At 39.3% G+C, this 21,400-nt stretch overlaps 1 protein-coding gene across 4 annotated transcripts; it reads left to right on the top strand.

Moving 5' to 3' along the window:
* The first annotated feature begins 7,509 nt into the window (after nucleotides 1-7,509).
* IKZF4 (IKAROS family zinc finger 4) lies at nucleotides 7,510-20,991 on the top strand. Of its 4 annotated transcripts, none has more exons than XM_053455637.1 (8): nucleotides 7,510-7,641; nucleotides 9,576-9,630; nucleotides 13,255-13,356; nucleotides 15,687-15,947; nucleotides 17,008-17,175; nucleotides 17,965-18,099; nucleotides 19,261-19,392; nucleotides 19,836-20,991. In XM_053455637.1, exons 1-8 carry the CDS (start codon nucleotides 7,609-7,611, stop codon nucleotides 20,537-20,539), a joined length of 1,590 nt encoding a protein of 529 aa, XP_053311612.1. In that variant the 5' UTR covers nucleotides 7,510-7,608; the 3' UTR covers nucleotides 20,540-20,991. The 4 variants fall into 4 exon arrangements, with proteins under 4 accessions (XP_053311612.1, XP_053311610.1, XP_053311609.1 ...); XM_053455635.1 differs by having other exon boundaries at nucleotides 16,972-17,175; XM_053455634.1 differs by having other exon boundaries at nucleotides 16,972-17,175; nucleotides 17,950-18,099.
* Nucleotides 20,992-21,400: the final 409 nt, after the last annotated feature.

The following is a 21,400-nucleotide window of genomic DNA, read 5'->3' as shown; positions in this document are numbered from 1 at the left end:
AGACGAGGTTAATAGTTGTGTTTTTATTCTAGTCCTTCCTACCCAACCATCTAATGTATTCTAAAACACAGCTTCTTTATTACACATTTACTTGCAAAAACAAAACTGTTTGTTTTTCATGGTACTGTTTGTTTTTTATAGGATAAAATATTTTATTTTAGTAACAATTGTTTTCTTTAAGATGATTTAGTCTGCTATTTGGGTAACACTTGTAACCTTCTGGACTATATTTTGGCCTCCATCTCTAGCCTTTCTTTGTGTGACGAACTCCCCAGTGTGCCTAGATCCCGTTAAAGTAGTTTGTGTGCCAAATGATTGACCCACTACTTATAGGCAGACTGCCAAAGTTTGTAGCATAAGAAAATTCATTAAAATGTACACATACATAATGGCTTTTGTCAATCAAAGTACTTGGAGATGTTTAGTTGCCAGCACCAACAATGCTGCGGGTTGTGGTGGCTGTTCAGGCCATCGTGTGCATGCAGCGAAAGCATTTCATTCCTCTGGGACCCACATCTTGTCCCCTAGATGTCCAACAACCTCTAAGTTTTTATTTTTGCTCCTGTAAAATTACTTTTTATGTGCAAAAAAAAAAAACTTATGCATTGATACTTTTTTTTTTTTTTTTTTGTAATCCACAATATATTTTGTCTGAGATGTACTCCTAAGCAAAAAAAATAATTCATATTCAGCCATATTGTTGGCTACTGTAAATACATTTTAAAGAAACCAAAATGCTACAAAATATATACTTCACCTGTAGAGGACAATTTTACTGAGCCTTCTATGAACAAAAACTTCTTAAATTACTATTTTTATAGGGGGCTGTAAATTGAAAATGAGGACATCTCTTTACCCTAACTAGGGATGGAGATAGAGTTGGGGGCACAAGTATAGATTTGCCTAGAGCCCCATAAGTGATAAAGGCAATATTGTTTAAAGAGCTATACTAATAACCACAGCGTGGCAAACCTGTACCCATATAATAGTTGTCTATATACTAAGAATTATGTATTCTGAGAGGCGTTTTTATAGAATGTTAAATGTAATCGTCTATTGCATAGATTTTATTTTGTCAGTCTAATGGAAATTTCCACCTCCTGTACCTGCAATTACGTATTATGACTAATTGTTCCATTAATTCTCTAACCAGTCCATGCAGCCTTCGTTTAAAACCCATTTGACAGGCGTGACTGCTTCCCCTGCCAGCAGTATCCAGTGTGTGCATTAAGACAAATGTTTGCCATGAGTCTGACTGTGTTACAGCCTTACTCCTGGAAGAAACAAATTGTTACAGGGGTTTGGTCTGTTCTACAGCAACCTATGTAATGCCCTAGGTTAATTTTAAGTGAAAACAACCCATTATACATGGTTCAACTTGGTTAATGTTACAAACGCCATCATGCAGTTCTAACCATGAAATACTTAGATTGTATGAGCTGATCAGCATTCACATGGTACATAGTAGTTGAGGATTTAGAAATACCGTATATCCGAGTTTGAGAATTATCAACCCTATAGGTACTACATACATGAAATCAAAGAATGTAAATTATAAGAACTACAATAATTTTAAGAACTACTAGTGTTTATGTGACTAGACGGGGTATGTGTGTAATATATATATCATATGTCATTCCAAAATTCTGTTAGTCCAGAAAAAAAGGTATTATCACAAGATATTTATTTTTTCTGTTATTTGATATTGATACCACTGTACTAATACGGCTACAACCGCTAATATAATTGATAATAATATTATTATATTACCTGATCATTGCACCAACGGGGATTTAAATGACATTGCATTCTAAACACTTAGATATTATTATGAACTTGACTGGCCCGCACAGCCCTGACCTCAGCCCCATCGTGCACCTTTGGGATGAACTGAAACAGAGATTGCGAACCAGACCTCGTCAAATATGAGTACCTGATGTCGCACATGCTGTACTGGATGACTGGGAAAGAATACCCACAGAAACACTCCGATATCTTGTGGAAATCCTTCCCAGAAGATGGGAAGCTGTTATAGCTGCAAAGGGGGACCAACTACATATTAATGTCTATGTATCTAGAATGTGATGCTGTAAAAATCCCTGTTGGGGTGTGTGTATGTATGTGTGTATAATGTAAAAAAATCGAGTATTGCAGAGTATGCGGTGATACCTTTTTTATTGGACTAACATAATATTAAAAAGACAAGCTTTCGAGAGTTATCCTCCCTTTTGAGTGGGGTGTCACTCAAACCCCCCCCACCCTTCTCTTATACCATCACTTGTTTTACGTTGTAACCTCTATCATGTTGATTAGTATTGCTTCGGACCTGATGAAGGGAGGATAACTCTCGAAAGCTTGTCTTTTTAATATTATGTTAGTCCAATAAAAAAGGTATCACCGCATACTCTGCAATACTCGATTTTTTGACATCGTGTCTACTGGACTAATACGGCTTCACCCTTTTACATTATAAATATATATATATATATATTTACACTATTTCTTTTTTATACACTGAATAAGAAACTATACAGAGCAATAGATAAAAGCTGTCCTTTTTACTAGTTATGGCAGTAAACAGGTTATGTGCCAATGCATAGTGTCCACCTCCAGAGAAATATATTTTTATATACTGACAAATTTCTGTTATTCATTAATTTATACTGTATAAAAATTCTTCACAATTTAACTTCTATTTTAATATAGTACAAGAAGTAAATACTTTGCATACTAAACTAGTGCTGAGTGCAGCAATTAGGAGTGATTTATAATGTAATTCGGTTAGTTCTTTATTGAGGTGGTGTACAAGAGTTAAAGGTGCACTTCCTACGCTGCTGAATGCATTACTTTTGCAACTAAATGCAGCAATCAAAACATTATTCCTAGTACTGCTGAATCTCCAAACCCTTCCCAGAAATAATTATTTAAACTCTGTTAAACTCTCTTCCTAATTTTTGCCAGGAGCACTTTATTTCAGTGTGACACAAGGAGCAGTTGCTGATTGGTTGTTTGTGTTTTTGTAATACTGCAAAGGGTTCTTTAATAGTTTTTGTTTTTAAATAATTAAACCTTCAGCTCCACTAAGGTTTATTTGTAAGGAGGTGGAATTAATGCTTTTTTGTGGAACATCACTTTTAACAATGTAGACTGCTGTGGGAACGCACGCTTTATTTACGCGGTTCAATGGTGGAAACTGTCAAATGCCTTAACAAAAAGACATGTATTGGGCTTTAAATGCTGGATCTTGGAAAGCTGTTTTCCAGGGTTTCATGCACAAGTAATGATAAACGATCTAATAATGTCTTTCAATTAAGTTTTTCCAAAGCCAGAGTTTCACAGATTTACCCTGCAGGCCCTTTTAGGTGACAATAAAAGGCATAAGTGATTGGGCAATTAATATGGGTCAGTGGAGCTATTCGTACAACCTTCCCCGGGATGCTTCTAACCATGCAGTTACTGGGGGTCTATTTCAGAAACATGTTAATTAGTAGGGTTAATACCTCCGCTACCGAATCATTCCACTTACAACGTGCAACCGCAAAACTGATTTCAAATCTTCATCGTACACGCGCGTCACATCCGTCATTACGTAACTTCCAGCAGACGGACACTACAGAGCTCTGCAGCAGAAACGGGGGAACGCCGGCGGAGGTAAGTGAAAGGAGCCGAGCGCTCCAACGACGAATCGATCACTCGATTAATCGATAACGGAAATCGTCGACAACGATTCCCATTATCGATTTTATCGATTCGTTGTTTCAGGTCTAGTTTGTATGTTTTCACTGTGTCTCAGGGTTGAGAGACTTCTGGTCATCCAAAGAGACTTTGCCCTCATTGCTCTTTTTACAGCTTTGCCCGCTCGTCTTCTGTTTATATATTATGCTAGCATATTTCAGATTTTCTTTTTAATATTACATTCTCTTCCTATATGGGAGTGTGGGTTATGCTCAATAATATTTTTCTTTACAAAGTCTTCTACATTAACATCCCACGGTTAGAAAGGGATATTAGCTGAGCATGAGATTTGTTTGTTTTGTAGCGAGCCAGACATCAAATATGTGAATTTCAATGCTTGGAGATTTAGACTTCTTACGCATAAGATATTATTGTTCACTATCTACTGTTGTACTACTCTTAACATTTCCCCCCCAATTCTTATACATTTTTGACCTAATAAAGATCAGTGCATTAACTGAGAAACTATGGGAATTCCTTTGTCCAGTCGGATATGGTCGCCCTCGCCCTTGTAGAGTATTCCTCGACTTCCAGTGTTTTAATGTATACAGTTGTGTCTGTGATGGACAAGTGTTTTACAGACCAGACCTGACTTATTATTGTAGCTACAAGCATAACACACATTAATGTATATTATGTTAGGGATATTAATGAGACAAAGTAGGCAAAACCAATATTTTCTCACACACGCAAAATAACGACGCTACCAAATATTGTAGTACCACATCCACAATACTAATTTAAGGAGATACCCTATATTTTATCTCCGATCCTAAATTCTTTCAGATCGCCGAAAATTATAATTCAAATTAGATATATATCACAATAATAATCAATCTAAAATATTTATTTATTGTGAATACAATTTATAAAATCTATATATGGGTCACACAGTGCAGAATATAAAACACAAAATTCTTAAAACATGTCAAAAATGAATCAATTCAAATACAGTATATTATCGATAGTTATCAATATGAGTTACTACTTTATGAGTCTAACACACAATTTCCAGTCCACTCAGCAACCAAAAATTGATGATAATCAGGGCAGTAATAAAGATATCACTATCTCTCTTATATTAGTTCAACTAATATAACAAATTAAAAATAACTTAATTGTGTCTAAGAGTATTAGTGAAGTTCCTAATAGATGCAAATAATGTCAAACTTCATCTATAGGTAAAAATACCTTTTCATTATTGTTATTATCACGGGTTATAAGCTGCAGTCTCACAAGCCGCCATATACAATAATGCAATATACTATTTCCCAGAAACGGAATTCTATACGAAGAAGACAAAATTCATCTCTGTTCAGAATAATAAAAGTTATAATTACCACCACTTGTTGCTGTTGTCCAACTGGTCCTTGTAGAAATTAATCCAGGTTCAGTGGCAAGAAATTAAGTGGAAAGAATATAACTTTCTACCAGTTGTATAGGTTAGAACTCAAAGTAACTCCAAGAGTGGAATATGGTGCCAGGATCTTAAGATTCCAATTCTCTGGGGTAAATTTGATGAATAAGTCCATCAGGGTCTGTCCATTTCAGGGTGCGATCTTAAGGTCCGTCATTTTTTTTTTATTCAAGACATAAGCTTTTAAAGACAGGGCTTATTATCAAAGCCTCCACCTCTTGATTGGAATTCTCCAATCATAACGGTGGGTTTTACCCATTATAATTAGGATTTCTACTCATATTTACACCGTTGTAATTTCTTAATTTACCTGTGAGAGACGCTCTGGTCTAAGAATTAATTTAAAACCATTACATATGTGTTTGGAATTTATCCTTGGTCACCCTAATCGCCAAATGTTACTTCCTAGATAGTAACTCAGGTCTTGGTAGTCTTCCCATGTATCCCCCATTCCAAGTTACATTTCTAAGGATATGCAGTGTCTACTCCTTAACTTTCTCATGGAAGATAACATTAATTGTATCATATATACGCTGAAACATCTATATACATGAATACTCCTTTGTTCTCAATTATAGAGGGAACAAGGACAAAAAGAAATAATCACTATATGATTAAGTAAAATAAAATGGCTCCGACTCCATTTTGTGTAAAATACAGAATATAGAAATACATGTTTTCGATGATAAAATATCTGACAGTAAAATGAAAATGTAGTTAAAATGAAAACTTACCTATCATATACTGTCAAGTAATTTCCAACACAAAACATTCAAAAGACAAACCAATGTGCCGGCCTCATGTTATGTGGCCGTTCTTGCAAAGCGAGCGTATGTAAACGGGGAAATAGTCGCGCTGTAACCATGTCCTTTCTTTCGAGTGTCCTTAAAGCTAGTTATGCTTATATGTGTATTAACCAGTAAATATGGTCAACAATTCTCTTCATAGAGAAGCTGCTTTTACGTGGTTTTCCCAATACTGACTTGGGGCACTGTGCAAGCTAATTATATTTTGTAAATGGACAACATACCTGTGAAAGGTATATACTTTCGTGAAAGGGATGCAGCAGTAAGGTGCCATTTATCACATCAGGAGAAACATTAAAGCACCAGTGCCCTGCAGTGTAATCCAATCTAAAACATACATTATTGCATCAATTTAAACTTCTGGCACAAGGCAGCAAAGATCTCTACTCCAGATGCTCCAATCACATTGACTACCTCTTCTTGTTACTCTGTGGAATTAAAAGGTTATGTAAATGTGTTGTAGGAAAACAATAACACTATTTTTAGAAAAGAAGGCAAACCCACATCTAAAGTTTGTGGTATTTTTTGGTGATTAAATTCCTACCACAAATTTTGGTAATTAAATAAGTGCATGGAGGGTGTTAAAATGCCATCATTTGCAACCCCCTGGGGTGTCTAGTAATATAAAATATATATATATGGTTTGATGGGGGAAATTTAACTGACCAGCTTAAAAGTTGTCAATTGGACCTGGGGGCAGGATGACCAGAGTTAAAAAAAACTGATTTCAAATAGCAACATGCCACTTGTACTGATTGCTCTATAATTTGCAAAAAAAACATATAGCATTGTGTATTTCTAAACTAAGGACAAATATTGGAATCTACTTAGCAGGTTTTTTCCCCATTCCCTTTTGTAGATTAGAAAGTTTTTTTGTGTGTTTTTAAAGTGATATTTGATATGATAGTATCTAAAGAAAGCCCTTCTTGTGAAAAACTATATAGTCATTGTTGATACAATAAACCAGAGAAAAATTATAGTTAAACAGCAACATTGTCAAAACAGCACCATTGTCACGAAGAGTACAAAATAAACAGCCCAGTTCTTAGGGGGTTAAAATGACTAGTGACCTCCCACTCGGCAACTAGAAAGAATATTCATAAGAGACATAAACACAATTACAAGTTATTCATGTCGGTGACACACTAATTCCCTGAAAACACTGTGAGCTCCCCCTGAAGCTGGAGACTCGGCGGTGATGTCCAAGGGATGCACGTTCCGGTGCCCGTGAAAAGGTATCCGCCATTCGGGTAATGGAGTTTCTTTTTTTTTTATAGCGTGAATAGTTTGAGTGAGGCAGACTGTCACTGATTAGGGAGTTCAAACGAGCAGTTCTTGAAATATGACGGTTAATTGCGGTTTGCGGGCTGGAATCCCTGCGGCGCGGCACCCCATCCGCTTCCAGCCCTCGTTTTCATTCCACTCCGTTTGTTGGTTTGCTGTCTCAAGCTCGATACGTTCCGTGCTCGGCTGCATTTCCCTGGCCCGTCGGCGGGTAGCTTGCTCTGCGTGCCTCTCCCCGTCCTGTCGCCTGGCAGCTGCCCCGGAAGTTGTCGCCGGGGCCGGTTCAGCTCCGGTGAAGTCTCCGCTTGCACACCGCGGGCGGCACATTCCAGCACCTGAGTGGAGAAGCAGGGCGGCTGGGTGTGAATGAGGGCCCTAGGGGGGGAGTCGCAGCAGCAGGTGAGAGCGGACATGGTGGACAGGGGCTAATAGACTGGCAGTAGTCAGAGGTATCCTCCACGGAAGACCAGGGCCTCAGGTGACAGTGATATGTAACCCACTCATACATAAGGGGGCTTGACACACAATTTTATATAATATATATACATATTAGTCTTTTATAGAGTAACTAAACACGTTTATCATAGTAGGCTTCATGTCCAACTATTATAGTTTGTTTTCACTCACTATAGAGTGACCCAACTGCCCCTTTATATCGTGTTATGATAAATGCATGCCCTCGGGCTGCTTGTCTATTAGCTTTCTTTGATCATAATTGGGAAGTCCAAGTTGCAGCGGTGAGCCAGTTTCCTAGGACAGGGTAATTGTTCTGAATGTATTTTCCACGCCAGAGGACATGAAAACTGCACATTTTGGGCTATGCTGTTAGTTACATTGTTGCAGTGAAATTGTTACTATATGAAATAGCTTGAATACAAAAACCTGGTATTCAAGCTATTTCATATAGTAACAATTTCAATGCAACAAAGCACAGCATATGCGTCCCTCTTTAAAACTTCATTTACACTAAGAAACATATGATATCACAGTGAGAATTCTAGATTGATGCTTTTTACATGTATGTGTGTATATATATATCAATGAAAATGTCACCTTTGAGCATAGTCCTGAACCATCTTGACTTTAGTCTATCGACGGAAACGTTTTCTCTGGTTGCCCCAATCTCTGGGCACATCTAGAACAAGGTAGCGATTTCTCTTAACTTTGCTCTTCGTCCATCATAGTAAACAGATATGATTTGTTTTTGCCTGCGTTTGATGTAATACAAATATATTGCAGAATGACACATTTTTATTTAGATTGCTCGGTAAAGATACATGAAATGTCGTTCATTGTTATCAGTTAGATCTTGGCAGCCTGGGTTGGTCCTTCATAATGTACTGTTAATAAGGAGAGATAAAATGACTCATCTCACCACAAGTTACTGTTTATTAAATCCATCCCTCTGCCCGATGCTCCGAGGGAGCGTTATAGCCCATTGAGTTCCATGTCCATGTTAAACAGCGAGTGAAAATATTTGAAGCTACCCCAGCAGCGGACAGGACGTCATTGAGCACCTACTGCGTTACCCTTTAAATGTATCGCTTGAGCTCTGATACCGAACATACTGCTTTCATGCCAGCAATAGTTTTACCTGAGCTCATGTAACACATGTAATATGTAAAGCGCAATATCCTCGAACGCAAATAAACATTGGAAATCCTTCAGCTAATTGAAATATCTTGGAACAAGGCATTATCAAACTTATAGCGCCACACAAGGAGTTAATAAAACAATTTAAAGAGCACCTTAAATTACCTCCACGCTTTTGCACCCATTTAGAGAAATATATTTACGCACCCTCTAACAACAAGGTGTGTAAGGAGTGTTTTGTTTAATTTATTTTGTTGACTCTACCATGTTTAAAATAGAATGTCCCCCAACCAAAGCCTTCCTACCGTAACAGGACACAGAGTCACTGTGCTGAACAAGTTACAGAGTAGCAACCTTTGCAGTCATCCAGGTGAAGTAAAACAATAACACTTTAAATTACCGTACATGACGATTATTCTCAGAATGGAGAAAAAAAATATGGCATGTGCCGTATGCACCCCTGCACAAAACTGTCTGGCCAAAATATGCAATCTAGTTTATTCTTAAAGGGACCTTAATGCATGTGGTAGTTGAGAGGTCCCCTTAAATGATCATGATGCCCCCTCCTTACAGGGGGGTTCTGCTCTGTGGTCACTAATATGACAGAGTGGATGGTAATGATGAGCACCTCAGCTAGTAATTCAAAAACGGTGCTTACAAATTTATATATCCAAATAACATTTATTATTTAAATAATTGAATTTATGCCACTAAAAGTTAACTTTTTTATTTTATTACAGAGAAGCAAACTGAAGATGGAAATTGAGGACTACAATGGCCGCTCTTATATCTCTGGTACGTGTTTGCACTGGGGCTTTCTTGTGGTGGGATGTTGTGCTGATGTACAGAGGAGCCAGCGAAGCGTTCGGTTTTTAAAATAATCTGTAACTGACTGATTAGGGGAAACAAAATCTAAACATAAGGGGAAGGTTAATTATAAAATAAATATTTGGCATGTTTCACCTACAATAATAACTCTTCAATAATATCTCTTCAAAATATGCCTTCTCATTTTCTGTCATTACAAGGCAAATATCCAAACATGTATAAGAATAATAACAGGTGCCTTTGGAATTTGGTGCACTGGAACTACAGCCTTAATAGCTGCAGAGTCTCTTTCATGTGGCGTCACCGCAGGGAGGGAAGCCTAAGCTGCCTTTCGGCTATTTAATCTCTTACATTGTAACAAGTGCTCGGTTCAGAGCTCACAGCGGTCGGTTCCATCAGCTCACAACAAGCAATGCTGGCTGCTGGGAGTCAGGGTCGGTTCAGCAGGGATGTGACCGCGCTCTTAAAGAGTTCTTTCAACTTGTATATATCATTATATCATTATTGGTTTGCAGTGAACAATTCTTTTTACTTCTTGTAAAAGAACAGAATTTATTTTAAGGTACCATAATAACATTTATTTTACTTTTTCAACAGTGGAACTTCTTTAAAAGCAAAGCATTTTGCTCCTGTTTCCCTTCTACATATAGCAATAATGCAGTCATTTCTCTTCTTTTGCCTCCCTGTACAGGGAAAACAATACCACGGTCCATACTAAATGAGTGCTGGCACAAAATATTATCCTGTAGTAATTATTCGCATTATAAAGTATATAGTTATCTGTTTTTTTTGTTTGTTTTTTACGAAAACCAACCAGGAGAAGGATTTGTATGTGTACCTGTAGGGAAACAATGGCAATGTGGCTGATTTGGGGCTCTGACCGTATTGCTCTGATTGTTAGGGTGCAAGCTGTTGGATGGTGTAAACATCTGTACACACAATTGGAATTCACTAGATATTTTCCATATTAAATGGTAGGTAAAACGTTTAAGTACATGGGCCCTCCTGGTGAGCAGTAAAGCAGGCAAAATGCACTCAGGGTGTCTGAGTCTGTTCCATGGATTAGATCAGCCAACTAGCCTCTGCTTACAGGGAACGGGGACTGAATCCATGATAGCAGCTGTTAACAGACAATATGACTGTGCGGCCAGCATGTGCTTATTAATGTCGCTGTTTCCCACCACTTTCACTGCTTTTGGATGTCTGTATACGTAAGGTCTATATGATTGTGCTATTATAAATTGGTCTCTTTCCCTTTATGACTCAAACAATATTCTGTCTGCCTAATAAATGTAACATAGAGTTGCCAATTCAAGTGTCTTTATAATATATACAAGTTATAATATAGTGCCCCCAAGTGGCAAATGGAGGAATATCTTTTAGAATTTTAGTTAAAATGTGTAAATCATGCACTTCCTATAGTGCACGCATTACCTAAAGCAACTTTACGAGTTACCAGGGTGTCCGTCTTTAAGGTGACCAATTATAAGCAACTGACAAAATCCTATATTTAGTATGGTTTCATTGAAATAGATGTGTTCATAAAAACTGAACTTCCCCTGCAAGATGGGCTCCGCTGGCTCTGTGTGATGTATAGTTTAAATAGGTTGATGAGTCTTAATATGTGTTATGCAGAGACACCCTAGATCTTCTAGCAGGACATGCCCCCCCACCTCAGTTTTGTGGATTTTAATATAATTAGTAATAATATACTTTATAAAGTGGCAAATGTAAATAAAAGAAGTAGCCATCACAGCAATCCTACTTACCTAGAAATGCTTTGCCCCGGTGTCACAGGGCAATAGTGGAGAATTTGGCATTCCCAGAGACAATAAAGCAGTTCTGGGCATTTAAAAGGTATTGTTATGGTTGCTTTTAATGTAGCATTAAGGTATAAATGTGTAATGTATACAACTCTCTACCCCTATACACATCTCTGCAGGTCCCCCTCCTATGTATTTTTTATTATTATTTTAAGTGCTTACAAACAAACAGGTTTTATGTTTTTAGCTCATGCAGACTGACCAAAATATCTCTTAGTTGGACCTGAAATAAATTGCTAGAATTATTAGTGTTTTTTGTGCATCCTGCAGTACTGGAAGTGAATTGTGAAAGACTAGCAGATAATGTGCTTCATTGCTGCCTCTCCTGCCCTGTGCTTTTAAAAATGATTATTCTCTTTAAACGACTGTTTACTTGGTTGTGCAGATGGCTATGCGTTTGTGTGTGTATATACACTATATGGACAAAAGTATTGGGACACCTGACCATTACTCCAACAAGTACTTTTATGACCTCGCATTCTACATACATAGATATCAATATGAAGTTGGTCCCCCCCTTGCAGCTATAAAATCTCCCACTCTTCTGGGAAGGATTTCCACGAGATTTTGGAGAGTTTCTGTAGGAATTTTTGCCCGTTCATCCAGTAGAGCATTTGTGAGGTCAGACACTGATATTGGATGAGAAGGTCTGGCTCGCAATCTCCGTTCCAGTTCGTCCCAAAGGTGTTTGTTGGGGTTGAGGTCAGAGCTCTGTGCAGGCCAGTTAAGTTCTTCCGCACCAATCTCATCTAACAATGTCTTTATGGACCTTGCTTTGTGTACTGGGCAGTCATGGTGGAATAGAAAAGGGTCTTCCCCAAACTGTTCCCACAAAGTTGGAAGCGTGGCATTGTGCATGTCTTGGTATGCTGATGCATTAAGATCTCCCTTTATTGAAAGGAAGGGGCTCAACAGCTCCATACCATTATCCCTCCACCACCAAACTTTACAGTTGGCACAATGCAGTCAGACAGGTAACATTCTCCTGGCATCCGCCAAACTCAGACTCATCCATCACACAAAATGGAGCGTGAAATATCTTCTTTTACAATGATAATGTTTATGACATGAAGACCTTTATGAAACATGCAATGTGTCCACATCCAACTGGCACAAATAATGCCCGTTACTTAACTTTTAGTTTGCAATTGGTGCTATGGTGCAAATCTGATTGGGCGATTGTGATCGATCTCCCTGTCTATTTCATGTAGGAGGATTAGAGATCTTTTTTTTGTTGTTGTGTTGATGGTGTCTTTATTCTATTTTTATTTTTTTAAATTCTGAAAATTTGCATTTTTTTCCATGGCTTCAAAATTTCCAGAAATTTTACATCTCTAATCACTCTACACGCCACTCGGTCTGACGCTTGGCATTGTGCTTGGTGACATGGTCTTCCGCTTCGTGGCCGAGACGCTGCTGTTCCTAAACGCTTCCACTTTCCAATAATAACCCTTACAGTACCGTGGGATATCTAGCAGGGGTTAAATTTCACTAACTGACTTATTGTAAAGGTGCCATCCTATCACAGTACCACGCTTCAATTCACTGAGCTCTTCAGAACCAACCATTTTTTCCACCTGAATTCAATAATGAAGAGGTGTCCCCAAATGCTTTTATCTATAATATTAGAGAACGTGATGAATCACTTCTTCGCATTTTTTTTGACTGCTTGGTTAAATCATGGCATTTGTTTAATAAAATTGATATCTTGCCACCTGACACGCCTCTCGCTACCTAACTAAACAAAACGTTTTCCTTGGCACTGCAGCTGGAGACTCATCTCTTGAAAAAGATTTCTCAGAAGCATTGATTGGCCCCACCGTGAGCACTCCAAATAGTCGCCACACGTCTCCCAGACGGTCACTGAGCGGTAAGTACTTTTTCATGCAAGTACTCTTACAGCTGCAAGTTTAAAGTCTTACACCGTAATTATTACTGGTTTGGATGCAAACTAGCTAATAGGGGCACCATGAGCAGAAATATTCAAGTAGATAAACAGCAAATGCTCATCTCCATGATTGCTCCAAGTATGTTTTTTTGGCAGTGAAGATACGGTATGTGTAACCCAGCTCTCCAGCTGTTGAATCAAGGTATAAATAAAATAGTACTATAGGTTTCCTTAGCTGGGTGAACACGTGTGCATGGGAATTCAGAACACGTGTCCGTAAGTGATCCTGACATGTTGTTGGCATACTAGCCTCCTAGAGGGACTAATATGACAGCTCAGGAAAGGGAGGGGTAATTTAGCCCAGTTAACTAGACAAACAAACTATTTTAGTATCTTGTAGTTTGCATTTCTTCTGAACAAGAGTCGTCTGAGGTCTTGAAATAACTTATTATTCTATGTTGGCCCAATAAAAGGTATCTTCTTCAACTATAGACTCCGTTTTCTTCTGGAGTAACTTGGCAATACCATAGTTTGGTTATTGTGGTTAAGAAGGTGTTAACAGAATAGTTTTAATCACCCAGAAAGACAATTTGACTCCCAAAAGCCATGAATAAGGACTCTCGCTATACTTTTATATAATTGTGTTTATCCTGTGGTTGTAAGGAATATGTATATGATATTTGTAGTATACTTAGTAACATGTATCACGTGAGTACCCACCCATGATCCTCTAATATTTCAGAAGCTAGTTCTTGTGAACTGAAAGCTTGTAGGAATGCGTGCAATTATAAATATTGATGCTCAGCATATAACTAATTAGCTGCAAATTGTATCAGTTGTCCATATGCTAGCCACATATTGTCCAAAAATGGCAAAACGTGCCTGTTTATGCGACAGAACTCTGGCTTCACGTACTTAGTGTCCAAAGTCTGGCTAGGCATGGTGACATTGGTCCCAATTGATGTGAATGTTGGATGAGTTGGCTATAAATTACACTGGGAAAACAGCAGTGTAGAGCCCCTTGGCTCTAACTGTAACAAAAACATACTTGGTGCAGGCAGTAGGTTGCTTGGTATGAAGGTAATTGCTTTGATGGCACAAGCAAATCAATTTCTTGACTTGAAGCTTTCGGCCTTCTTGGTCCCGTTCGCTTAGGGCATAAAGCTGTACCCTGATTAGATTCCGTCCCACTCAATGTTGCTGTTTTCACCCTTTGAGCGCCATCTGTGTAGAAATGACAATGGACATCTGGACCAAGGCAGGGCCAAACTGCCATCTTGTGAAGCTCAACTGCAGAGCATCACAAGGTGGCCATGTGGGAGCTACAGTGGAGGGCTACAACAGCACATACCGCCATTAATTTTACAGGTCGGTCAGGGGATCTCCTCATCCAGCCCATGATCCTCACTGCCTGCAAAAACAGGACAGTGGGGTGGCTACCTGGGACAGCTGGGCAGTGCCTGAAAATCCAGACTGTCCCACAAAAACGGAGACTGTTGGGAGTAATACACTAGGTGAACATGGTGATCTAGTGCTGGTGGTTGGGTTTCTTTTGCATCTGTATGAACTACTGTATCCATATGGGGATGGTGTTGGTTAGAAAAGTTTTATCATATATACACTGTGTACAGGAACACGATTCAGGCCTGTAAATGAGATTATTGTGCACCCAATGTATGTCGCTTTGCCAACTCTTGCCGTTTGGCTACACGTCTTGTGGTGTTCAGCCAGCACTGTGAAAGAAGAGAAGTGTCTGAGAATCACAGAATATGTCGTTTATAACAGCTGCAGAGCTACTCATGGAAACCACGTGGCCAGGGTCTGGCTTAGCACACTTGGTTACAAAAAAACTAGGGCTTTCATCTTGAAGTACTTACTTTGGACAATAAAGGTAATCAAAAGCCCACTTATTACTATACTGTCATGCCAAGTAAATTATTATTAACCCAGGGAAGAGCTGTGTGATATTTAAATGCAGGGCTTTTAGGCTTCCTGAGAGGCACATGGATTTTTTTCCCTGTTAGTTCCGTTTGAGAACTATGTGGCAGCGTGCCCCGATGACCACGCGAAGTACAAAATATATCCCATGTAGCTCAGCTTTGCATGTTATACAGGAAAAGTACAGAGGAGCAAAGTATTGTATTGGAATGCCATGCTGTTACTTTTCAAAGTGAGTGGAATGGCAAGATAATCCATTGCCAGTAAATCAGTTTGTACATTACTTCATCTGGGCAGACATCTCATATACATTTCATAAATGTCTTTTGGGCCTATAAATTATTAACCACACGTACAATTCTTTCTTCTTACAGCCAACTCCATTAAAGTTGAAATGTATAGTGATGATGAACCTGGCCGCCTCCTTGGCCATGATGACCACCTGAGTGAGAAGGAGGATGGAGCAATGCCTGATGACTCGCTGGCCGAGCCACTGGGCTACTGTGATGGTTCTGGACAAGATCCTCACTCACCTGGAGGCATTCGTCTCCCCAATGGAAAGCTGAAATGTGACATTTGCGGGATGGTGTGCATTGGACCCAATGTTCTAATGGTGCACAAAAGGAGTCACACAGGTGAGCTAGCCCGCCACTCAGCATTCACTTGGATCTTCTATGTCCTTCATTGCTGCGAGTCCATATTTATATATCAGAGTTGTCTTTCCCTTTTCCCTATATCCAATAAGAAGAGCTGGTATCATATGTTACCTTCCCTGAGGTGAGTTTATGGTCAGACAGAGGTAAGGCTGTCAAAAACTTATTCAGCCATGGTTGAAATATCTTTCCCTTCTCTGCCATTACAACAACTTACTTTGTACCTGAAAGCTACGTAATAGCCATCTGTTCTGAGGGACCACGCCATTAGTTTAGTAACATGATTAGTATGCTCTGCTGTATTGAGCACATCCACAATATGTCGGTACAAATGCTCCTTTGACAACATACCCCACAGAAAATATTTATTATAGTTGTATTCATATAATGTTTAAGAACAAGCATGACATGAGCATTGTTTGGAAAGAATGGTCTGTACTGTGAGTCATGGCAATACAGGAATCAAGCGGTCTCCAGACAATTCCGCTTTACTTTTGTAACATGTCTCAAGAAGAGACCTAAATTGGCTTAAAATTTTGCATTCAAATTATATTTGGGTAACCAGTTATTGTACCTTTATTGATTCTATTGATCTCCTTTTAAAGTAACACAGATTGTTCTCTGGGCAACTTCTTCTCACATGTCCTCACTCTCAGAGCCTTTTAGTGCCCTCCAGTTGTGTCATCTACTTTGTTAATGGGAATATTTTTGTTGGGGCCTGGGACATGAGATTGTGACAGAATATGAGCCCCTTAAGGCTTGATTCCAATTTTCAGAGGTTTTTATGGTAAAGGTCTAGGCTCAGACACTCTTTGCAGCTCTCTACACTTTCATTTACTGAAAGAAGTCATTTTGGGTTAATAAAGAGGTTTTCTCATTTTTTAAAATAGACCCTTACAGGTAGAAATACCTAGGGCTTAACATCGCTCCTTGGACTACATTAAGTTGACTTCTTGGTTGCACCTCTGTCGTGTCTGTCACTAACCAGCTTGCTGTTGTGTTGCAGCACTCAGCGGGGACTTTATGTTTGATGCTGTTTCAGGTGAGCGACCCTTCCACTGTAACCAGTGTGGTGCCTCCTTTACCCAGAAGGGGAACCTTTTACGGCACATCAAACTGCACTCGGGTGAGAAGCCTTTCAAGTGCCCATTCTGTAACTACGCTTGTCGTCGTCGGGATGCACTGACTGGCCACCTGCGCACCCACGCTGGTGAGTGTGTCTTGACGCGCCTCAACGATCTTTCCAACACTGGCATTTGGTTTTTCTGGTATTACTTGATTCTCAGCAATGCAATATTTAACTTGGCAAGAGAGTAAATACAACGTATTCACTCCAAATATATATATATATATATATATTTTTTTACTGTATACTATGCGCTTTGAAATATATGAAATTTTAAAAAGTTAACACATTTTTACAGATTTTATTATTTATAAATTGGTGTCATCATAAAACTACGTCTTGCTTCTTGTTTTTTGTTCTTCACGATTTTTCCCCATGGTCCTTTTTTTTCAGCATGGTCAAATTAGGGAAACAAACTAGCTAATCCATCAAATAGTACTGGAGTTGCTATTGTGAGAAACTAAGAATACCAGACTTTTTTTTTTTTTTTTTTTTTACTTTGTGGGATGCGTGTTAAAGGGAATCTATCATTACAGAATAAAATAACTTCTACGGCTCTACAAATTAGGTAGGTTTCATCTAGTCCCATGTTTTTAACTGTTCATGGAACCAAGATAAGGCAAGTTTCACGAGGCAATATGGAATTTCAGGACCTAATAACTTTGTTGTTTAGTGATCTATAAACGTTCATATGGTGTGTTAAGATGGCCAGTTGTGAATGTGCCATTAATACAATATCTCTATATGATGGATTCCCTTTAAATCACGCAAGAGTGCTCCGTTCCTCCTTACTGTAGATTGGATTATAGGCGGCATATCCCTGTTTTATGGGCAGGCTATTTTTTTCATTTTTTCCAGTCTCGTCCCCCACAGTCGGCAAGCCCTACAAGTGCAACTACTGCGGTCGCAGCTACAAGCAACAGAACACACTGGAGGAGCACAAGGAGCGGTGCCACAACTACTTACAGAGCCTTAACAATGAAGGCCAACATCTCCCAGCACATCCAGGTGAGAACCACTGGAGGGAAGCTAGGTAAAAAAAAAACAAAACAAAACAAAAACCCATTTCCTATGTGTACCAAGGTTCTGTAGCACATAATCATTAATGTGCTGCAGGGTATTGCTTAACGTGTACTTTAACTCTTTGAGTGAGAACACTACTTAGATGGTTAGTCAGCATCTCGTTTCTGTGTCTGCGTTCCACCAGAAATAAGTAGATTATAGTTGATAGGGTTATTTCTGTATTCCCATACTATGTGCCTTTATCTTCTTATGTCTCCCCTTCCCATTTCTGTTTTTCCTCTTACTTTTCATCTGAAGTAGGCCCATTGTGTTCCTGTTGTGATGAAGCAGCACCCATGCCAGCGCTGTTGCCACAGCGTCTCAGAATACATTGGGCATTGCCCAAATATCAAAGCTTGTTGCCTTTTCATCTATCTATCTAAGGGATAACGACCAGTTAGATGAGTGCAGTATTAAAAAGGTGGCTTTATACATGTTATTATTTGTGTTTGGGATGTCATAGCTAACCCAAGAGTTTGGATTTCACCTCACTGACATCACTTTGGTTCTGTTCTGTGTTTTAGTGCCATCACAGTCTTTAAGGCCACAAGAGCTAAAGTTTGCAATTTCAGATCCCCAATTTCAGCTTTTACTTTAGCCCTTTGAGAGCGAACCACATGTTTCATCCAAAGGGGGCCCAAGGAGCTATTCACATATCTCATGCATGGTTGCACTGTAAGATCCCCTCAATGTTTTTGTAGAGTGGTGAGACTGCCAGTCCTACCTAAATTTACCAAAATGTTTGTGTACAGTCCAACTCCAACTGCCAATACATAAAATTTACTTGGTTTCACATTATCACTTAGGCACCTCTTTGATAAAGCCAAAGCACAGTGAGGCAATTTATGTTGAAATCTTAAGTGGAAGGAAGATTTTTGTGTTTTTTTCTTAAAATATATATACTGCTGCAATAGCCTATAGACTTTTGTCTCAGGAACTATCTGGGAAAGCAGTTTTAGTACCTTTTGCAAATGGTCATACAAATAAGTTTTCTTTTTAATGGAGCGGTGATTATATCCCCCTCCTACAGTGTAGTGCTATGGTAGTAAAATATGCCATACCTAGCACTAACAAACATGCCCATTCTCTTCTCTCCTTTCCTTTCAGGTGAGGAGATTCGAGACCTGGAGCTGGGACCAGATGCACTGATGCACCCCGCCTCTGACCCGCCGTCTTTTATGGACCGGCTGGCATGCAGCCTCACAAAGCGCAAGCGCTCCACACCTCAGAAATTTATGGGTAAGGAGTGTGGGTTGGGTGTCTGATTCATTATAACACTATGCCTTGTAAACAATAGAAAGTTAGGCCGTAATATTAATATATAGGATCTTACAATAAACATATAAAAAAATAAAACTAATTGGCCTATATTGTCTGCCCTATTTGGATCACGTTTTACTTTTAGGTTTTTTACTTTTAGTTTTGTTTTAGGCTAGCTGTATGCACATCCCAGACTTTCTTGAACTCTTTCTCTGTGTCTCTGTACTACTTCTACTGTCCCAAGTACCTACTACCTTGTTTGTAAAGTAGAATTTGCTCTCATTGCTCCTTACACCCGCACCAACATGTTAATTTTATTGGTATGGTAAAGTCTTCCCAACTCACTTCACTTGTACACTTAATGAATTCTGTTTCTAAAATCACACACAAATAATTTCGTTATCGTTCCCTGTTTTTTCCAGGAGAAAAACAAATGCGGCTGAGCCTGGCGGATCTCCCGTATGACATGAACTCCAGCTTTGAGAAGGATGTAGAGATGGTGACCCACCACCCTCTGGATCCTGCTTATGGTAATCCATTAGCATTCGTGGGAGGTCCTGTGCGCTTACCACCAACAAACTGCATTTCAGAGATTACCCCAGTCATAAGCTCAGTGTACACCCAACTCCAGCCCATGCAAGGAAGGCCAGATATACCTGGAAACAGGGAAGCAGCAGAGGGCCATGAGGACCTACCTGAAGGCACACAAATTCACTACAGAGGACGGAGTGAGCCTGGAACGTCCCCTGCTAATGGCTGTCAGGACTCGACAACAGACACTGAAAGCAACCATGATGAAAGGGGGTCCCAGGCCACCAGCAGCCGGCAAAGCCCGGCTTATGCCAAAGAGGACCAGAGACCCCCAGAAGGAGGTACGGTAATCCCTTCTCGCTCTACACCTGGGACTGCCAAAGAATCCTTGCGGGTTCTGGGGGAGAATGGGGAGCAAGTGAAGGTATTCAAGTGTGATCACTGCCGGGTACTCTTCCTGGACCATGTCATGTTTACCATCCATATGGGCTGCCATGGATTCAGAGACCCTTTTGAGTGCAATATCTGTGGCTATCATAGCCAAGACCGGTACGAATTTTCATCCCATATTGTGAGAGGGGAACACAAGGTTTAATGGAAAGGACTGGGATAAAGCAAAGGAATTTGCACTCGCTCTCAAAAAAAGGCACAGATGCACGGTCATGCCCAGCGGCAGACACCAGTTTCTGGCCAAGCCTTGATGCAGCCCTTTTCATTTACTTTATTTTGTGAAAGAATGGGTGGGTCAATTGAAGTTATAAGCACTTTTACATGTTTTTTTTGTTAGCTCATCTAGCACTACTGTATTCAGAAAATGTTTTTTCTGGATTAGGAAACGGCGATGTCCTTAAACCCAATAACCAAGAGCAAGCAGTAAGAATCGCACACACTACATTTTTGTTTAACAAGGCACATTAACACGACTATAGTGAAATAAATAGGAAGGCCTACTGCTTCATTTTTGTGAGTGTAAAGAGGTCTAAGCATAACTGGATCTGGTCCTGTAAGTTTGCTGGAGGAATATACATTTCTGGTTACCAAGTCTCACTTTGGTTCATGCACTTAACGTGCCTTGTTACATTTTGGGGTGCACTTTCAAGAGAAAACGAAAATGCTCAGCATTGATGCTAGTTGAGTGGCAGCTAGCTAGACATTATGGTATTTAACGTTGCTCTAGGTCTTTATTTTCCACTGTATAGTCTGTCTCAGAGCCCATTAATCTCACATGGCTTGTTTAAACCTTGAAAGTTACCTTCTCGGCACATTGGGGAAGAGTTTATACACTATTTGCAAGGTAACCTTCCCAAGTCCAAAATACTTCAACCCATGGTGCCCTCTGCCCTTCCTCCTTAACCAACATTTAGTTATTTGCACTGACAAAAGTCAATTGAAATTGGGTTTGCTACACATTTTAGTGGAACAGACTGTTTTGAAGAACATGCCTTTTTTTCTTTTA

The sequence above is a fragment of the Spea bombifrons genome, chromosome 2 (genome assembly GCF_027358695.1).
Source record: "Spea bombifrons isolate aSpeBom1 chromosome 2, aSpeBom1.2.pri, whole genome shotgun sequence".
Taxonomy (NCBI): Eukaryota; Metazoa; Chordata; class Amphibia; order Anura; family Pelobatidae; genus Spea; species Spea bombifrons.
This window is presented reverse-complemented; position numbering and strand designations above follow the sequence as displayed.

Excerpts from the sequence above, each read along its gene's own strand:
- IKZF4 (XM_053455634.1), top strand. The coding sequence starts at position 7,609 with ATGAGGGCCCTAGGGGGGGAGTCGCAGCAGCAG. Across the intron at positions 17,176-17,949 it reads CCACCTGCGCACCCACGCTG|TCTCGTCCCCCACAGTCGGC; the intron begins GTGAGTGTGTCT and ends CATTTTTTCCAG. Across the intron at positions 18,100-19,260 it reads ACATCTCCCAGCACATCCAG|GTGAGGAGATTCGAGACCTG; the intron begins GTGAGAACCACT and ends CTTTCCTTTCAG.